A 14,406-nucleotide genomic window follows, 5' to 3' on the forward strand; every position below is an offset into this window, starting at 1 on the left:
GGAGGTTAATAAACTGAACAAGGCAAGCTTTCTGAAGCCATTACTTTATTTAAATGTGAAGGCTTATAGGTATTGCTTCTCTTGAAACGAGAATCCTGGACCACATTCTGGGAAACCCTGTGTGTGGTCCTACTTATTACTAAAATGTTGTTTGTGAAAGGCTCAAAGAAAGCTGTATAATTCAGACTTGTTCATCTTTCATCATATGGACTACTAAATACACAAGACACAACACGGAACTCTTTACATATTCAGGCATCCATGTTTGTTTGAAGCTGGGATTAGTGGCATAGGCCCAAGTACAATCACATCAGCGACTAGACGGAGACTAGGACCGGTTTCCTCTGTGATGGCTGCTGACTAGCAAGCCTTGCACCACAGCTGCTGCAGATTTATTTACCGAGTACCTGGTGTTGTTCCAGCAAATGTTGAGACAGTAATGAAAGGCAGAACAGAGTAGCACTGATGAAAAGAGAGAAAGATAAAAAGGACTCTGGAGAGAAGAGAAGCTCAACAAAGATGAGAGCAGATTCTCATGCAAGCTCCTGCTAACCTGAACATGAAAACACTGCGTGGCATCCTACAGAAATATCTTTGCATCTATTCCTTCAGAGAGACAGAGTGTTGTGTTAGAGGATGTGAGGAGCATCTTTGTGTCTGTTGACATTACTAAGCAGATGGTTGTGATTGGTTTACAAAGGAAAACCTTGCACATGCAAATAGCAGAAATAATGATTACAAAAATCAAAACATCTCGCATGTGAAAGCGAAAAGAAACACGGAAGTCAATAAACTGAGAGAAAAATAAATGCGATAATGATATAAATAAATCATGGCCATCTTTTATCACCACATTACTTGCATACAAACACACCCAAGCAGCCACACAATGAGCACCTTAAGGCAGGTTCACTATTAGTGATCTTAGGGGCCACCGGTGAGTTCATTAAAAGATTACCGCTGGCTACAGAGGTCTGAGAGAGTGTGTGCGTATTAATGTGTGTGTGGGCCTGAGAGTCTAGCAAAATAAGGCTTCAAAAACCTAACAATTTTCTTCTCAATTAGACTTAAACATCTAAACAAGATTTTTCCAAGGCTTTTAAATCATTTAACGTTATTATTCCTGGTGTTAAAAGCACCGGGATCCAGACCAGCCCACTCTAATAGCACAGACCCTTGGAAACACGCATTTAGCTATCTGAATCCTTTTAGAATGCCAAGGAAGGGAAAAATAGAAAAGCAGAGGTAGCAGCCATTTGTAAATTAGTGTAGACTTGAGTCTTACATTTTAAGTTGGCTTCAAATTGGTCAGCTTCCTACATAATTTAGGAGCTGCTGTAGCTCATCATTATTTAAACTGACAGGAAGTGAAAGTGCCTTTAAACTACAATTATAATCACCATCATTTATTATGCCCATAATGCAGTTAATGTCTCAATGCTGCCTTGCATACCACTGTCTCTGTGCCAAGCCAATTTCACAACATTTGGGGAAGTCAAAGTGAGAGGCAAAATGATCGATTTGTATGAAGTTAAAAAGGGTGAACATTTTGCACACAGCCACCACAAAAGCTTTAAATAAAAAAATAAAAAAAGGATGACAAATTGAAATCAGGATATGTTCCAGGGTATTTTGTTTTCACTGTATTGACACCAACCTGGGTGGCGTTTGCTCGCAGCGGACGTGGCAGAGTTTGGGGAAGTGCTGTCGGTAGTCGTAGAAGAAGAGGAATAAGATGATGAGGGCGAAGAGGAGGAGGAGGAAGAGGAGAGGGTGAGAGCGCTGAGGGCTCCTGCAGGCAGTGGCTGGCCTCTCTTCAGTAGCTGCTTGTGCTCCTGCTGGCGGAAGCGGGGTGGCACCTCTCTGGGCGGGTAGCGAGCACTGGCAGAGGACAACTGGCACTGCTGCTGAGGGGGGGTCTGAGTCTGGAGCTGGCTACTGGAGGAGGCGCGCTTGCCATTGCCAGAAGAAGAAGAAGAGGAGGAGAGGGGCAGCGTAGGGCTGGCAGGGTGGAAGTGGTGGGGGGGGCCGGGACTGGGCTTAGTGGGAGCAGGGTCTGGCACTGGATGGATACAATACACAGACAGAAAGACACACGCAGGTAGCAAGGTATTAATGTCTGGGTCAACTCTTTTAGTCCTTTGTATAACAGATATTACATTTGGCTGATATCTGACAACTTGTTCCAAAAGAATAGTAACTCAAACTTTTTTGTAAGAGGTAAATCCTGTATTTGAAATGCCTCTAAAGAGTGACGTTTTCCTATGTTGCTGACGTTAAGTCAAGCCTTTTGTTTTTTCATCTTTTTAATGTAACAGTAATACTATATCAGCCGCACAAGTTGTGATGGCAAAGAAAATTAATCTCAAGTTAAATTCTAGCAGTATGTGATGGAGTGGTCATATTCATGAGGAGGATGTTTACAGATTGCACAGCAGTCAGGTTTTACTTTCAGTTCATGCAGTCTCCAGAAATGACATTGAGTATTGTATTTGTTGTGTAGCATTCTGCAGGTGTTTTTCATTTGTATGCATTTGTATGGTGCTGTGGACTGTCCCTTTAAGTTAACCGCCTCATGCAGCTTTTTATCGAACATATGTTACTGGCCCAGACGCACTCTATGAAAAGGTCATTCTTTTCTGCTGACTGAACACAGACACACATAAACACATAGAGACACCTCCTTTCCTCCTCATTACACAGTCTTCTCTTGCAACCCCACACACACACACACATACACAAGGACACTCACACACACCTTTCCCTGCTGGTTTGGCCTCAGCCTGGGCCTTTCCCTGTGGTTGAAGTGACCAGCCAGCTATCTAATTGAGTGTTAGCCTGAAAGGTGTTATTATTAGTAGGATCTGGACAGCTAGCACCAACCAGATTGGCTGGTCTAACATTTCCTCCCCACGTTGCTGAGAGAAGGAAAACACACACCGTCTGATCTATACACTGAATACCTCTTTATTAAGCTGGAGAGTCTGTTGCTGCATGCACCTAGGAGGAAACCGAACTAGCTCTGATTATGCACCACTCTACCTGAGAGGTTCCTGCTGCGCACAAACAGCTGCTTTCATAATGTCTGCCAACTGCTAGTGACCTAAAAGCTGCCGTAAATTACAGTTTCTTGGTCCATGGCTGAATGCATGATGAATAGAGCTGATGATGTTGTGTTTTCTCAAGTCCCTAGATAGATATGCCTGTTCTACACAACAGCTGAGACTGCCTTCACTCAGGGGAGCAGAGAGAGACGAGGGGACACAGGTTGTGTGAGTGTGTGTAGAGGGAAGGGGGATGTTTTTTTTTTTTTTCAAACAATGAAATAGTGGCAAATTGATGGCATGGAAATAATGTTTTCATTAAAGCTTCACTCTGTCCAGCATGATAACTATTCCTATAGCAGGCCTGCACTGCAGTGCTGGCAATGACCCACAAAGTAACATACAGGCCAAATCTGCCACACTGGAGGTTAAATTGAATTCAGAGGGCAGAGGTATTCAATGTGTCTGCCAAAATCTTGTGGAAAAGCGGAAAAAAGGGCTCTCAGTGAGCACAACAATAATCCAAAAATATAACTATTTATATGGATAACCTCACATGTTTTTCTTCTAGTCATAACTAAAGATAAGCAAATCTCCACGTGTATAAAGTAAACGTGTGGGCCTCTATGTGTTTCCTCAAAAGTTCAAGACACAATTGTTTTTACCCCCTTTGACCGATGAAGTTTTAGTGAAACACACATGCAGATAGGGGGAGGGAGAACGAGAGAGAGAGTGTGCCCCCTCCAGCAGTATCTGCCTGGCTTTGAACTGCAGCTGGTGACGCACATCTCTGATTAAATTCATGTCGGCCCGCCTGACGCTGCCTCGTCCAATCAGACAGCAGGACAGTGAATGCACGCTGCCCTGCCCCCTTCCTCCTCTGTCTTTCCATCAGCAGCTTGCACCGTATCCTCACTGCGTCTCCCTTTCTCTTTTCTGTGCCTACCTGTCTCTGAGCCTGGCGTTCTCTTCCCACTTTGTTCTTCTCCCTCTGGGCCATCTTGATCCTTTTTCTCCTCCTTCTCTCTTCTCTCCCTTGTCTTGTTTCTGTCTTCTTACCTTGCCATTTCCCTGATTCCAGACATCAATCTAATGACTCCAAATGTCTACCTCAGCCCAGAATCTCTCTCCCAGCTTTCTTTTTCTTTCATCTCTTCCAACTCCAAAGAATGTGTCTACTTGGAACACATTGTGTCCTCTCTACTGTGATGTGCTACTATAGAAGGTTTTGAGAAAATGTTTGAATAAACCTAATTATCCCTGATTAAGTCAGATTTGTAATGGCTCATGAACAACCATGATGCAGTTTGCACCAGGTGTTGCTCACTGCTGAAATAGAAGCCGAGATAAAATGGGTTCAGAATGCATGCATATTAGGTGCACATAATGGTTGTTATAATGCGGTTTAGACCCAGAGTAAGGACTTTCATTTAAAATGTAAATGATGGTTAAAGGTGGGGTATGGCATTTATTTCAGAAACACTTGTTATATTCCATGGAATGCTCTTAACATCCCGATAGCAATGAATATATTAAATGCTTTGACAATAAATCCATAAAACAATTTCATCTGTGGAAGCCGTAGTCCTGTAAAAAGAACGACCAATCATTTCAGCCGGCCTGGCTAAAATAACTGGATGGCCTACCTGCCTGTCAGCCTTCCATCTGTGCACAAACTTATCTCGTGCCCTCATTGTTCGTGTGTGTTGGAGGAGGGGCTCTGTAAGGAAGTGGCAGATTTTTTCCGGTTGTGTATTTTCAAATTCTAGCGCACTCGAGCTGGTTTCTCCAAAATTACATACCCCACCTTTAATGTTCCCAAGTACTGACTCGTTGACAAGCAAAAAACACAATTAAAAATAACTGTATTTACCAATAGCTTTGGTGTACGAAAATGTCTTTTTTAGCAGTACTTCAAAGATGGGCGTTTTGGTTCTCCGCCTCTTTTGATCTACTTCCCGACAAACATCAAAGTAACATAACAGTCTGCAAACAAAAGGAATTCCTTCTTTACCACATCTTTGCAATTCATACACATGGGTTTCCAGAGCTCCTGAGATTTAGTCTTGGTTCCCTGAACAATTTAGTAAAAAAGAAACATAAGGAAGTTACTCAGTCAGCTCACTGTTCATTTCTGCTGCCAGCATGGAACAGGAAGCAGATGAACACAAACACACAAACAAGTCCATTAGCTTTGGTGTGCCTCATACACCCATTGCTTCACACAGCCTGTGTTTGTGTTGTTGTAGTAACAAGGATGTATCCATGCTCCCTGATGTCACTGATGACCACATCTAATATCTGCTGCACAAGCAATGACACAAGTATCCAAAAAGAAAGCACGACCCATTTAGAGCACATGGTCACAAACCTATTCAGTAACATTATTCTATGCTCGCAGAAAGAAATGATAAAGTGCTGCCATGACAACATCCAGTTGGGTTATGTGTAACCATCTAAAGTGTAATCTGTATTAAACAAGTGATAATTAGCCTTCTTTTGAGAGGGAATGCGTGTCTGGTTGCAGACATACATACACAAGTGAGAAGAAAAGAAAGTCGGTCTGAATGTTTAAGATGTGAGAAGAAAGAGACAGCTTTCCTCTGTCCAAAAAAAAAAAGGAAAAAAATGTACGGCAGACTGAAACATGTCTTTTATTTTGAGGAGGAGAGATCTTTTCTTAATCCATAATGGATGAGTAAATGCTTTTGAAGGTTAGAAAAAAAAGACTATTAAGGGGAAAAAAAGAGAAAAGTGGGGGAATCCCTTGTGTAAGGAAAGTGAAGAGCATGCTGGTTACACCTAATGCTAGTGAAAGGCAATTGAATGGACACATTTAATTAGTTATAGCTTCTATAACTGTATGACTTACAGCTTGATTGGCAGAGGTAAATACAGGGATATTAAAGTTACAGCAGAGCAAGTCAGTGTTGTGTTTTCAAAGCCACATTAAGACTCTCATGTGGTGGTGGCCTTAGCACCTCTAATTGAAGTTGAAAAGGAGAGCCGATTAAATTAGCATTTGTATCAAGTGCACTGTAAATTCCATTAAACCCTCCAGCTGAGGCGCTCTCTGCAACCTTGCACCAAACTTTTAATTACAGCCCTTCTTCACACTAAATGGTTAATTACACACAATGAGAGAGAGCGAGACAAAGAGCAACTGCATAAAAATAGAGAACAAGCGAGCATAGATGAAGAAAATGAAATCATACAAGGCAGAGGGAAATGCACAAATGAATCAGATATAGAGCTAAACAAAACAAACAAGGCTTATTGGGCAAGAAGGAATGATATCTGCTTTTGTAAACAACAACTGTGGTTGGTTGGTTCCCTGCGCCGGGTGCCAGGCAGCGCAGGTTCCCACATCTCTTCTGTCTATTGTCTGCAGAGCCACTTTATTATGCAGCCATGTTTATAGAAGGGGGAGGGAAGGACGCAACACACAGGCCTATATGCCCTACACAATGGTGCATTTCTTAATCCAATAAGAGCTAAGAAGTAGGAGGAGGAATGGAAATACAGCATGTTTGTCTGTGTATTGTATACCTGCTGCTGTAGTGGTTTTAAAAGAAGTGCTCAGTTATGTGTATCAATGTTTTATTTTAGCTTATGAAAAAAACAAGGCCCACTTTTGTGAAATAAATCAAATAGTACACGGGGCAGAGGCACGAATAATAGTTTCTCCAAGCCCATTAAATGCGTGTACTGTGAAAACGACGTTTAAGTAAGTTAAAGAAATATTCAGTTTGGAGTTCATGACCTTTTCTGCATGTCTCACTTCCTTCTGCAAATTCTCTGTTGAAGCAGATTTAGGCTCCCACTCATTTTCATTTCCCCTTCTATGGAAGTATAGTAACTTCATCATTTTGTAACGCAATCCACAAGATCTGCGACTCCTTTTTGGGGGCACTTGGTTGTTTTTTTTACAAGGTAACCAAAAGGATTTTCAGTCACATAAGGCAGACGTATGCACACAAAGGGGGGGTGTTTCTCTATGAGGTTCCATCTGTCAGTATTAGTGGGGAAAAACAGACACATCCTCAGTCGCATACAACTGGCTGTTGCCATAGAGACTGACAGTTGCCTAACGCACCTCCATTTGCCTTGTGACCCCATGTGCCTCCGGTGACCTCTGACCAAACCACGCCTCTTCCACCCTCTCTCTATAATTATGGTCACCACCACCACTTCTTAATGCCAAACTTGTTTCCCTCCCTCAGGTCTCAGTTGGTCATGTCAGCTCTGCCTCTCTGCCCTGTTGAGATTATGACAGAATGGACCAATGAAACCCCTTTTTGCTTTTGAGTCATAATGGAAGCTAAATCACTCTCCGAGTAAAGAGCTTTAAGGGTATTATACTACACCTCCACCCAAGGTCAGTGCCAAAGGGCAACAACTGCCTGAGGATGGACGTCATTTGAATTTGATAGATATGTAGAATGATGTATGGTATCTCAAACATTGGGAACGCTGACATATGAATCAAAGATGTGATCTCTTCGGAGGTCATTGGGGAGTATGGGGATTAACAATAGAACATTGGAGTACTTCTCATTTGCAGTCCCAATGTGAATTTCATAGTCGTATGGAATATGACTTGTATTGCATGACATTATCCCCCTTGACTATATATGATTAACAGGAATAATATTATCAAGTCAAATTAAACTGGTATTCTTCTTCTGCTGATTCACAATGGCCTGAGGGAACGAGGGGACCCTATGCAGTCTTACCAGCACTCTTTGAACTTTACATATACATAATATAGGTGAACACCTCGGCCTCAAAGCAAAGGCTGAACTGTCATTCAAAACTACAAGTTGAGCTAAATCCTATTAATGTGCCTGGTGTTTGGCACGAAGCAGCTCACCATTGGGGAACAGGGGGTGAGGCACCAAATGGGCTCTCTTGTCAGAAGATTGTGAGCGATCACACAACATGAATACGCAGAGGAAGCATTGTTCTAGACTTTGCTCCCATAATTATTTCTTTCTCTGTGCCCGTTTCTCTCCTTCCATACCTCACTCTCCTCTGGCACTTGACATGCAGGCGGGGTGAGCACACGGGGGGTAGAGGAAAAACAATCATGCTTGGCAGTCATAAATCCACAGGATGTAATTCACCAGCTATTCACTATTAATTCATTGAGTGTTTATAAATGTGGTTAACAAAAGAGAAAAGCAGTCTGAATGCTAAAGTAAATTAGCCTCCAATTAGATTGCGATTCATGAAATTCCCTTTCAAAAGAGTTGACACAATTAATAGCATGTGAAATTGCTAAATAATCCAATACAGAATTATACGACACACTTGTGTTTATGTGCCTCTCGCGCGTCTTTGAAAAACATAATGCCGTTATCACTGTGGTGACACCGTGTAAATATGTTTCTCCTCGGATGTGGTCGCCGGAACCGAGCATAACGTCGGTGAAATTGAAACAGGCGGAAGAAACAGTGTGAGCAAGACGGCAAGTTATGGACGTGACAGTGACAGGCATTACATTTGTTCTATAACCTTTCAGCGTTGAAAAGTGCATTCGCAGCAAAAATGGAGATAGCAGATTTCTTGATTATCGGGGTGTGGGATTGAACAGATGCAGTGTGGTAATACTGTGGCTTTCTGTGCCTGCGTGTAGTCTCCACGAATTGCATTTGTGTAACTCCCTCTCAACTTAATATTTACGTGTGTGTGTGCCTGCTAAAAACAAAATGTGGGTAGTGAAAGACGCCCTTGCTGCTTTTCAATTCTACAATGTAGGCATTTGCTTCAGTCACAGATTAGATTCAAAGTTGCTGAAGAGAGAAATGTGTCTTTTAATATGATTGTGGGACTATAAAAACACACATATGCAGCTTGACAGATACTCTGCATGCAGTCCTCTGTGTGTGTGTGTGTGTGTGTGTGTGTGTGTGTGTGTGTGTGTGTCTCTCTTAGCACGTGCAAGTGTCTGTATAGTATGTGTAGCATTAAAACTGACTGATTGTGATTGCAGTGATGGCAGGGATTGTGATGAAGCTGCGTGTGTGCTGGGGGTGAATAATCAGCATCCCTCTGAGGTAATGGGGACCAGAAGGGGGGGGGAGAGAGGGAGGGAGGTCCAGCCTGTGTGTGTGTGTGTGTGTGTGTCTGTGTGGGGGAGGTGGGTTAGGGCAGTGGTACATTGCCTCCTGGAACCCGGCCTTCAATGAAGCTCCATCCGTAATGGGGGGCAGAGAAGTTAATTCCACTGCACCGAAGCTTTATCTCATTTTCATACATATGAACGCACCGGGCCCGAGATCGATTACTGCAAACAAATTGAAATGCCTGGGACCAAGGGGGGCCCGCGGAGAGGAAAGCAGGAAAAAGGCGCTGGCGATGGGGGAGGTGGTGTGCATGTGTCTATGAATTTCTGAGAGTGTATAAGGAAGGCAGAATTCTCTGATATGGATGGAAAGACACAAATCACTACTGCATACTGATTTTTCTCCCCACTTGCATATATACACACACACCTCTATTATTTAGAGTCACGCCTGAAAACTCAACTCATTCCAGTCGATGCCACCTTCCTTTTAAGAGATATTGCAAAAGGGAGCAACCTCAGAGGTCCTGATGGCTCACTGAACGATTAGACTCCAAACAGGTCCTTTTTTCCTGTTTCCTCCATCTTCCTGGCTGCATGAGAAACCACTACATACACACAATCAGTTTCTCACTCAATGCCCCTCTCTCTCTTCATCTCTCATTAAACATACCATAAAACAAATGTCCATGTCATTAGTCCTCTTCTATATATTAGCACCGTCATTGACTCCCAACGGTCATTTTTGGCACTCGTTGAAAGTGCTCTCTGCTTCATTACGTTCTTTCCATGACTTTCCTTCCTTGTTGCTTTTATGTGTCCCCAGAATGCCCTGTTCTACTTCCTCATTCATACTCTTTTTTTCCTTTTCTCCTCCCTCTTTCTTGTTTGTGGCCGTGCCCCTGTCAATGGGCGTCTCTCACAGACATAGTTTTCAATATTTCCTCTCTGCACACACACACACACACACACACACACACACACACACACACACACACACACACACACACACACACACACACACACACACACACACACACACACACACACACACACACACACACACACACACACACACACACACACACACACACTTTGTGTGACATTTATTGTTGCCCACATAATCCTTTGGGCCAAGTGGATCGTCACCATCTGACACCCGCAAAAAAAACCTCCGGCCTTATTTTAGTCAACAGTATAGGGAGACAAAGAAAACGCAGCACTCATTCCTGCCTCATCACCATCATTTGTATCACTAATATACTGCATGGCATTTAAAGTGCAAAAGTAAAGTGGCCTACAGCTAAGACTGTGGCTGTTAAAAACAGCGTCCAGGTGTGAATTCCTGTAAAACAGCATTCAAACTCTGCTGTGTGTAACTAACACTTAACAAACATATGGTGTAAACAATAAAATAGGCTTGTTCTCTCCTAAAGTTTTCTGTTGATCTCTAAATACTATTTGTGACAAGAACCCTCTGTCAGGGTAATGTACTTTTAGATATTTTTGGGCCTGGACAGGTCGGATTTTCTTTGGCTGAGAAAAGTATCACCGTCTCAATCACTCAAGCATAAGAACAACGGCATTAAATGTATATTCAAATCAGAAGCGGTAAGCTTTGTGTGGCGGCTTTGAGACTTGGATAATAGGCCAAGCTCACAGTCAGGTCAGTCTGGGGGGGGCAATTAAATAGACAGGTCATAGTACAAGGCAAGCTGTGGTGACCTTTGTTAAACCCAACAGTTACACCCAGATGGTCAAGCTGCTGCTCACACTGCGCGAGGATTAGCACGGGCGCTAACAGACACACTATTGGGATTTAAAGGTAACTGCTTTGCTCACATTCTTTGCCGTCTTAACCCAACGCCCAATGACGCAAAATCCTTGAAAAGCTTTAGCGAAATCATATCCAACTGTAAAATAATCCTAGGTACAACCGAGCAGCAGATGCAACTCTAGGTAACATTTCACAGTATTTCACAGCAATGTTCTCTTTAGATATATTTTAACATCTTAAGAGAACACCAAGGGCATGTGAGGACACAGTTCTTTCAGACCCAGTCTTTCTGCATTTCATCTGAACTTCATGCTCTTCTTTTGTTCCACTCTTCCTCTTTTCCCCCATCCCCCCATCCCTCCACAAACACAACATCCAGTGTGCTGTCTGGGTGCCCTCACGCTTCACTGCCTGGTGCTGCGGGCGAACTGGGCGTCACTCGGCATCATTCTGCATTAGACTCCACTGTATTAGCTTTGCTTTGTGTGCGCATGTGTGTTTGAGAACATAGTCGAACGGCACAATTGTGCATGCATGTGCAAGATGTGTGTGTCCATCTGTGTAGGAGAATGCTAAATGCTATGTGTGTGTGTAACACGTGACTAATGTATGTGCCTTTACGGGTCAGTGTGCATTAATCAGAGCTGATTAATGCAGATCTGCAGTTGGAATGTGGTTCTAGAAAATCAGTAAGATGAGAGGGTGAAGTGTAATTGATCATGACACTCACCTTTGGGTTTCTGATCAGAAGCCTGCAGGGAAAACAAGTAGAATAGAGTAAGAAACTGAATACAGTGAGTGGAATTGAAACAATTATTCAAAACATTATAACAAAACCTAACCTTTATTTAACCAGAAGAGGGCTAGTTGATTATATGTGATTGAATAACGTTGTAATTGTTTAGGTCAGTTGTAGCTGCTCTACACAGGATGTTTGCTATTGATTTCATTGAAAGCCATTAGTAAGAAAAAGATTGAAGGTTTCAAAAAGCACACATATATATATAGTGCCATTTACAGATCATACATAATGAACAGTATGTGCCTCAAAATAGATATGCTTCTTTTATATGTGTAATCTATGAACATGCATCATTTTCACCTTTTTCTGAGCGACGTCCGTCTTGTTCTTTTCTTCTTGTTTTTTCTTTTTTTCCATCAAATGGTTCTCTTCCTTCTGTCGCTAGCTTCTCTCAGCTGTGAAACAAGAAAGAGTAATGAGTGGAACAAGAAGGAGAACGGTAAGGATTCAGCTTAAGTGTCCATCCATTTTTCATTCTTGTAGTAATAATGTAGACCTAGACGCATCAAACGGTTTACAAATTAAAGACATTCAGGCACATTCACAAAAGAAATATACCATTTTAAAAAGGCACATTTATGTTCGCCATCTCCCCCCCTTTGCAAATACACTTTCAACCCCTTCCCTTTGATCCATGTGTAAGCCAGAGCCAAAGTGCACTCTGCATGGAAAAACTCCATCCAAACTAATCACCTCATAAGAAAATCATGTCAGGCACTTCTGAGAAATACTTTCCTTCACGGTCAAAATAATGTAAAAGGAGAAGGCGGAATGAAAAAGGGAAAGGAAAAATGGCACACGTGAATTAAAGAAAGTGAGAATGAAGACGCTCTAAAGGCCAACAGAATAGGATGCAATGCCTTTTTTTTTTTACAGAAATCTGACTTAGTGGGCGTTAGTAGAACTAGGTAGATAGCTCGCCTGAGGACTGGGAAAACTAAGTGCTTCTTTTCAGCCTGTATTTCCTTTAGCTCAGCGTATGTGACTGCTCCTGGAAACTATTATAGGCATGAGCTGGGCCATAAGGAATGAATGAGTGTGCGTTTAGTCATCACTAAGTGCAATGGACACCAATCTATAATACGGCACTATGTCATATCAAATCAATGAAACCACTTTCTAAAATGTGCAACTACAATCGATCATCTTCATGTCAGTCCAATGAAATATTGTCTATTCCTATTTGTTAGCCGTCCTGCTGAATACATACATGACTGCTTTGTAAAATACACTATTGTGCTTTACCCTCATGGACTTTTTAAGAATACTGTCCCAATGCTCAAGCAATATGTTGAACGTCATACTTAAAAAAAATCAGCTTTCTTGTCAGATAGGAATCGACTTCTATGCCAACAGATATCAGACCAATGAAACATCACCATGGTCGTCTGCCATAACAACAACAGATTATTTGCATTGCATGTACTGCGTGTCATATTTCTGACCATGAAATGTGTCTTTGAGAGACCTAATGACGTCGGACTGCTTTGATAAAAGGATAAACGTGGTCTGACAATTCATCATTTAAAGTTATTCATAAAAAAAAGGTTGCCATTCAAACTTATATTTTGTGATTTTAGACAGTTCATCTGCTGAAAAAGGCAAAGATAATTTAGAAATAGATTTTTGCTAATGAAAATGATTAGTTGAAGATTAACGTGTAATTTCCCTGACATGTAAACTAAACACAACATAAAAATGGTGCCAAGACACGGCCTAGAAAATGAATAATCTGAATGTATGAATGAATCATAAGACTCATAACAGAAGATTAATGAAGGCCTGCATCCCACTGTGCTGCCCACTGGCAGGGGGAGGGAGCTGTCAATCAGAAAGACAGGAGAGGCCTCACAGAGGCTCTCTGATGGCGGGGTAATGTCTCCATGGCAGTAAGAGGAAGAAAGAAGAGACAGAGTAGAAAAGGGTTAGACAGACATACAGATGGGCAAGAGACAGAAAGCGGAAGAAAGACATTGAACGCTTGTCAACAGTGAGTTTAGATCCAAACCATGGGGAAGACTGCCAGACTAGTGGCCATGGCAGCAGGGAGAATTCAAAGAAAGGAGATACATTACTGTTTTGCCTCAATCTGGATTTTCTTCTTTTCATTCCCTGTTAATGGTCTCTTCCCACCCCCTCTCTCTTGCATTCACACAGTCCTATTTTTCATACTGAGTGAGGAGTCTGTGTTTGTGCGTCATTGTGCCATCTCAGCAGCAATGGGGAAGGCAGCCCTCAGGTGATAAATAGGAGCTCACAGTATGAGTGGGTGTTTGTGTGCATTCAGATAATTGTATGCAGCATGTGAATGTGCAGTAGTCCATTTCTCAGTCATATCTCTGAGCTGAGACACAGCGGCAGCATGCAGGCAGAGAAAGGGATGGGGGATGCAAATGGGAAGAAAGTGGCTTTTTCCATTAACACTGTGCTTTTTATTTTCACCATAAGTTGCAGCGCCTCTGAACTACGATTGACCGTGGCATCGTGATGGTCTCACATTTTAACCCTGATAATATGGTGGACCCAACCTATCCGGTTCCTACTGGTGCTGTCACATAGGACAAGGATATATTTCTTATCTAATTGAATAGGTGTTAATACACTATGAACAGTCTTTAGTATTTTTTTCTTTTTTGTTATTTACTGTAATATTGGAGGCAGCCGGGTGTGGAATCCAGTTTTGTGAAATGTGAGATACCGGACGGTTGTCTTTTGC

General features: G+C 42.2%; 1 protein-coding gene across 1 annotated transcript in view; it reads right to left on the reverse strand.

Annotated features, from left to right (window-relative positions):
• Positions 1–4,044, reverse strand: part of tnrc6c2 (trinucleotide repeat containing adaptor 6C2) — a 30,641-nt gene extending 26,597 nt beyond the window's left edge. The window contains exons 1-3 of the mRNA XM_010774134.1: positions 3,991–4,044; positions 2,604–2,646; positions 1,658–2,062 (exon numbers count right to left, since the gene is read on the reverse strand). Of these exons, the coding sequence (XP_010772436.1) occupies positions 1,658–2,062; positions 2,604–2,646; positions 3,991–4,044 (502 nt within the window). The remainder of the gene's footprint in view (positions 1–1,657; positions 2,063–2,603; positions 2,647–3,990) is intronic.
• Positions 4,045–14,406: the final 10,362 nt, after the last annotated feature.

The sequence above is a fragment of the Notothenia coriiceps genome, unplaced genomic scaffold (assembly GCF_000735185.1).
Source record: "Notothenia coriiceps isolate Sejong01 unplaced genomic scaffold, NC01 NC01_scaffold00013590, whole genome shotgun sequence".
NCBI lineage: Eukaryota > Metazoa > Chordata > Actinopteri > Perciformes > Nototheniidae > Notothenia > Notothenia coriiceps.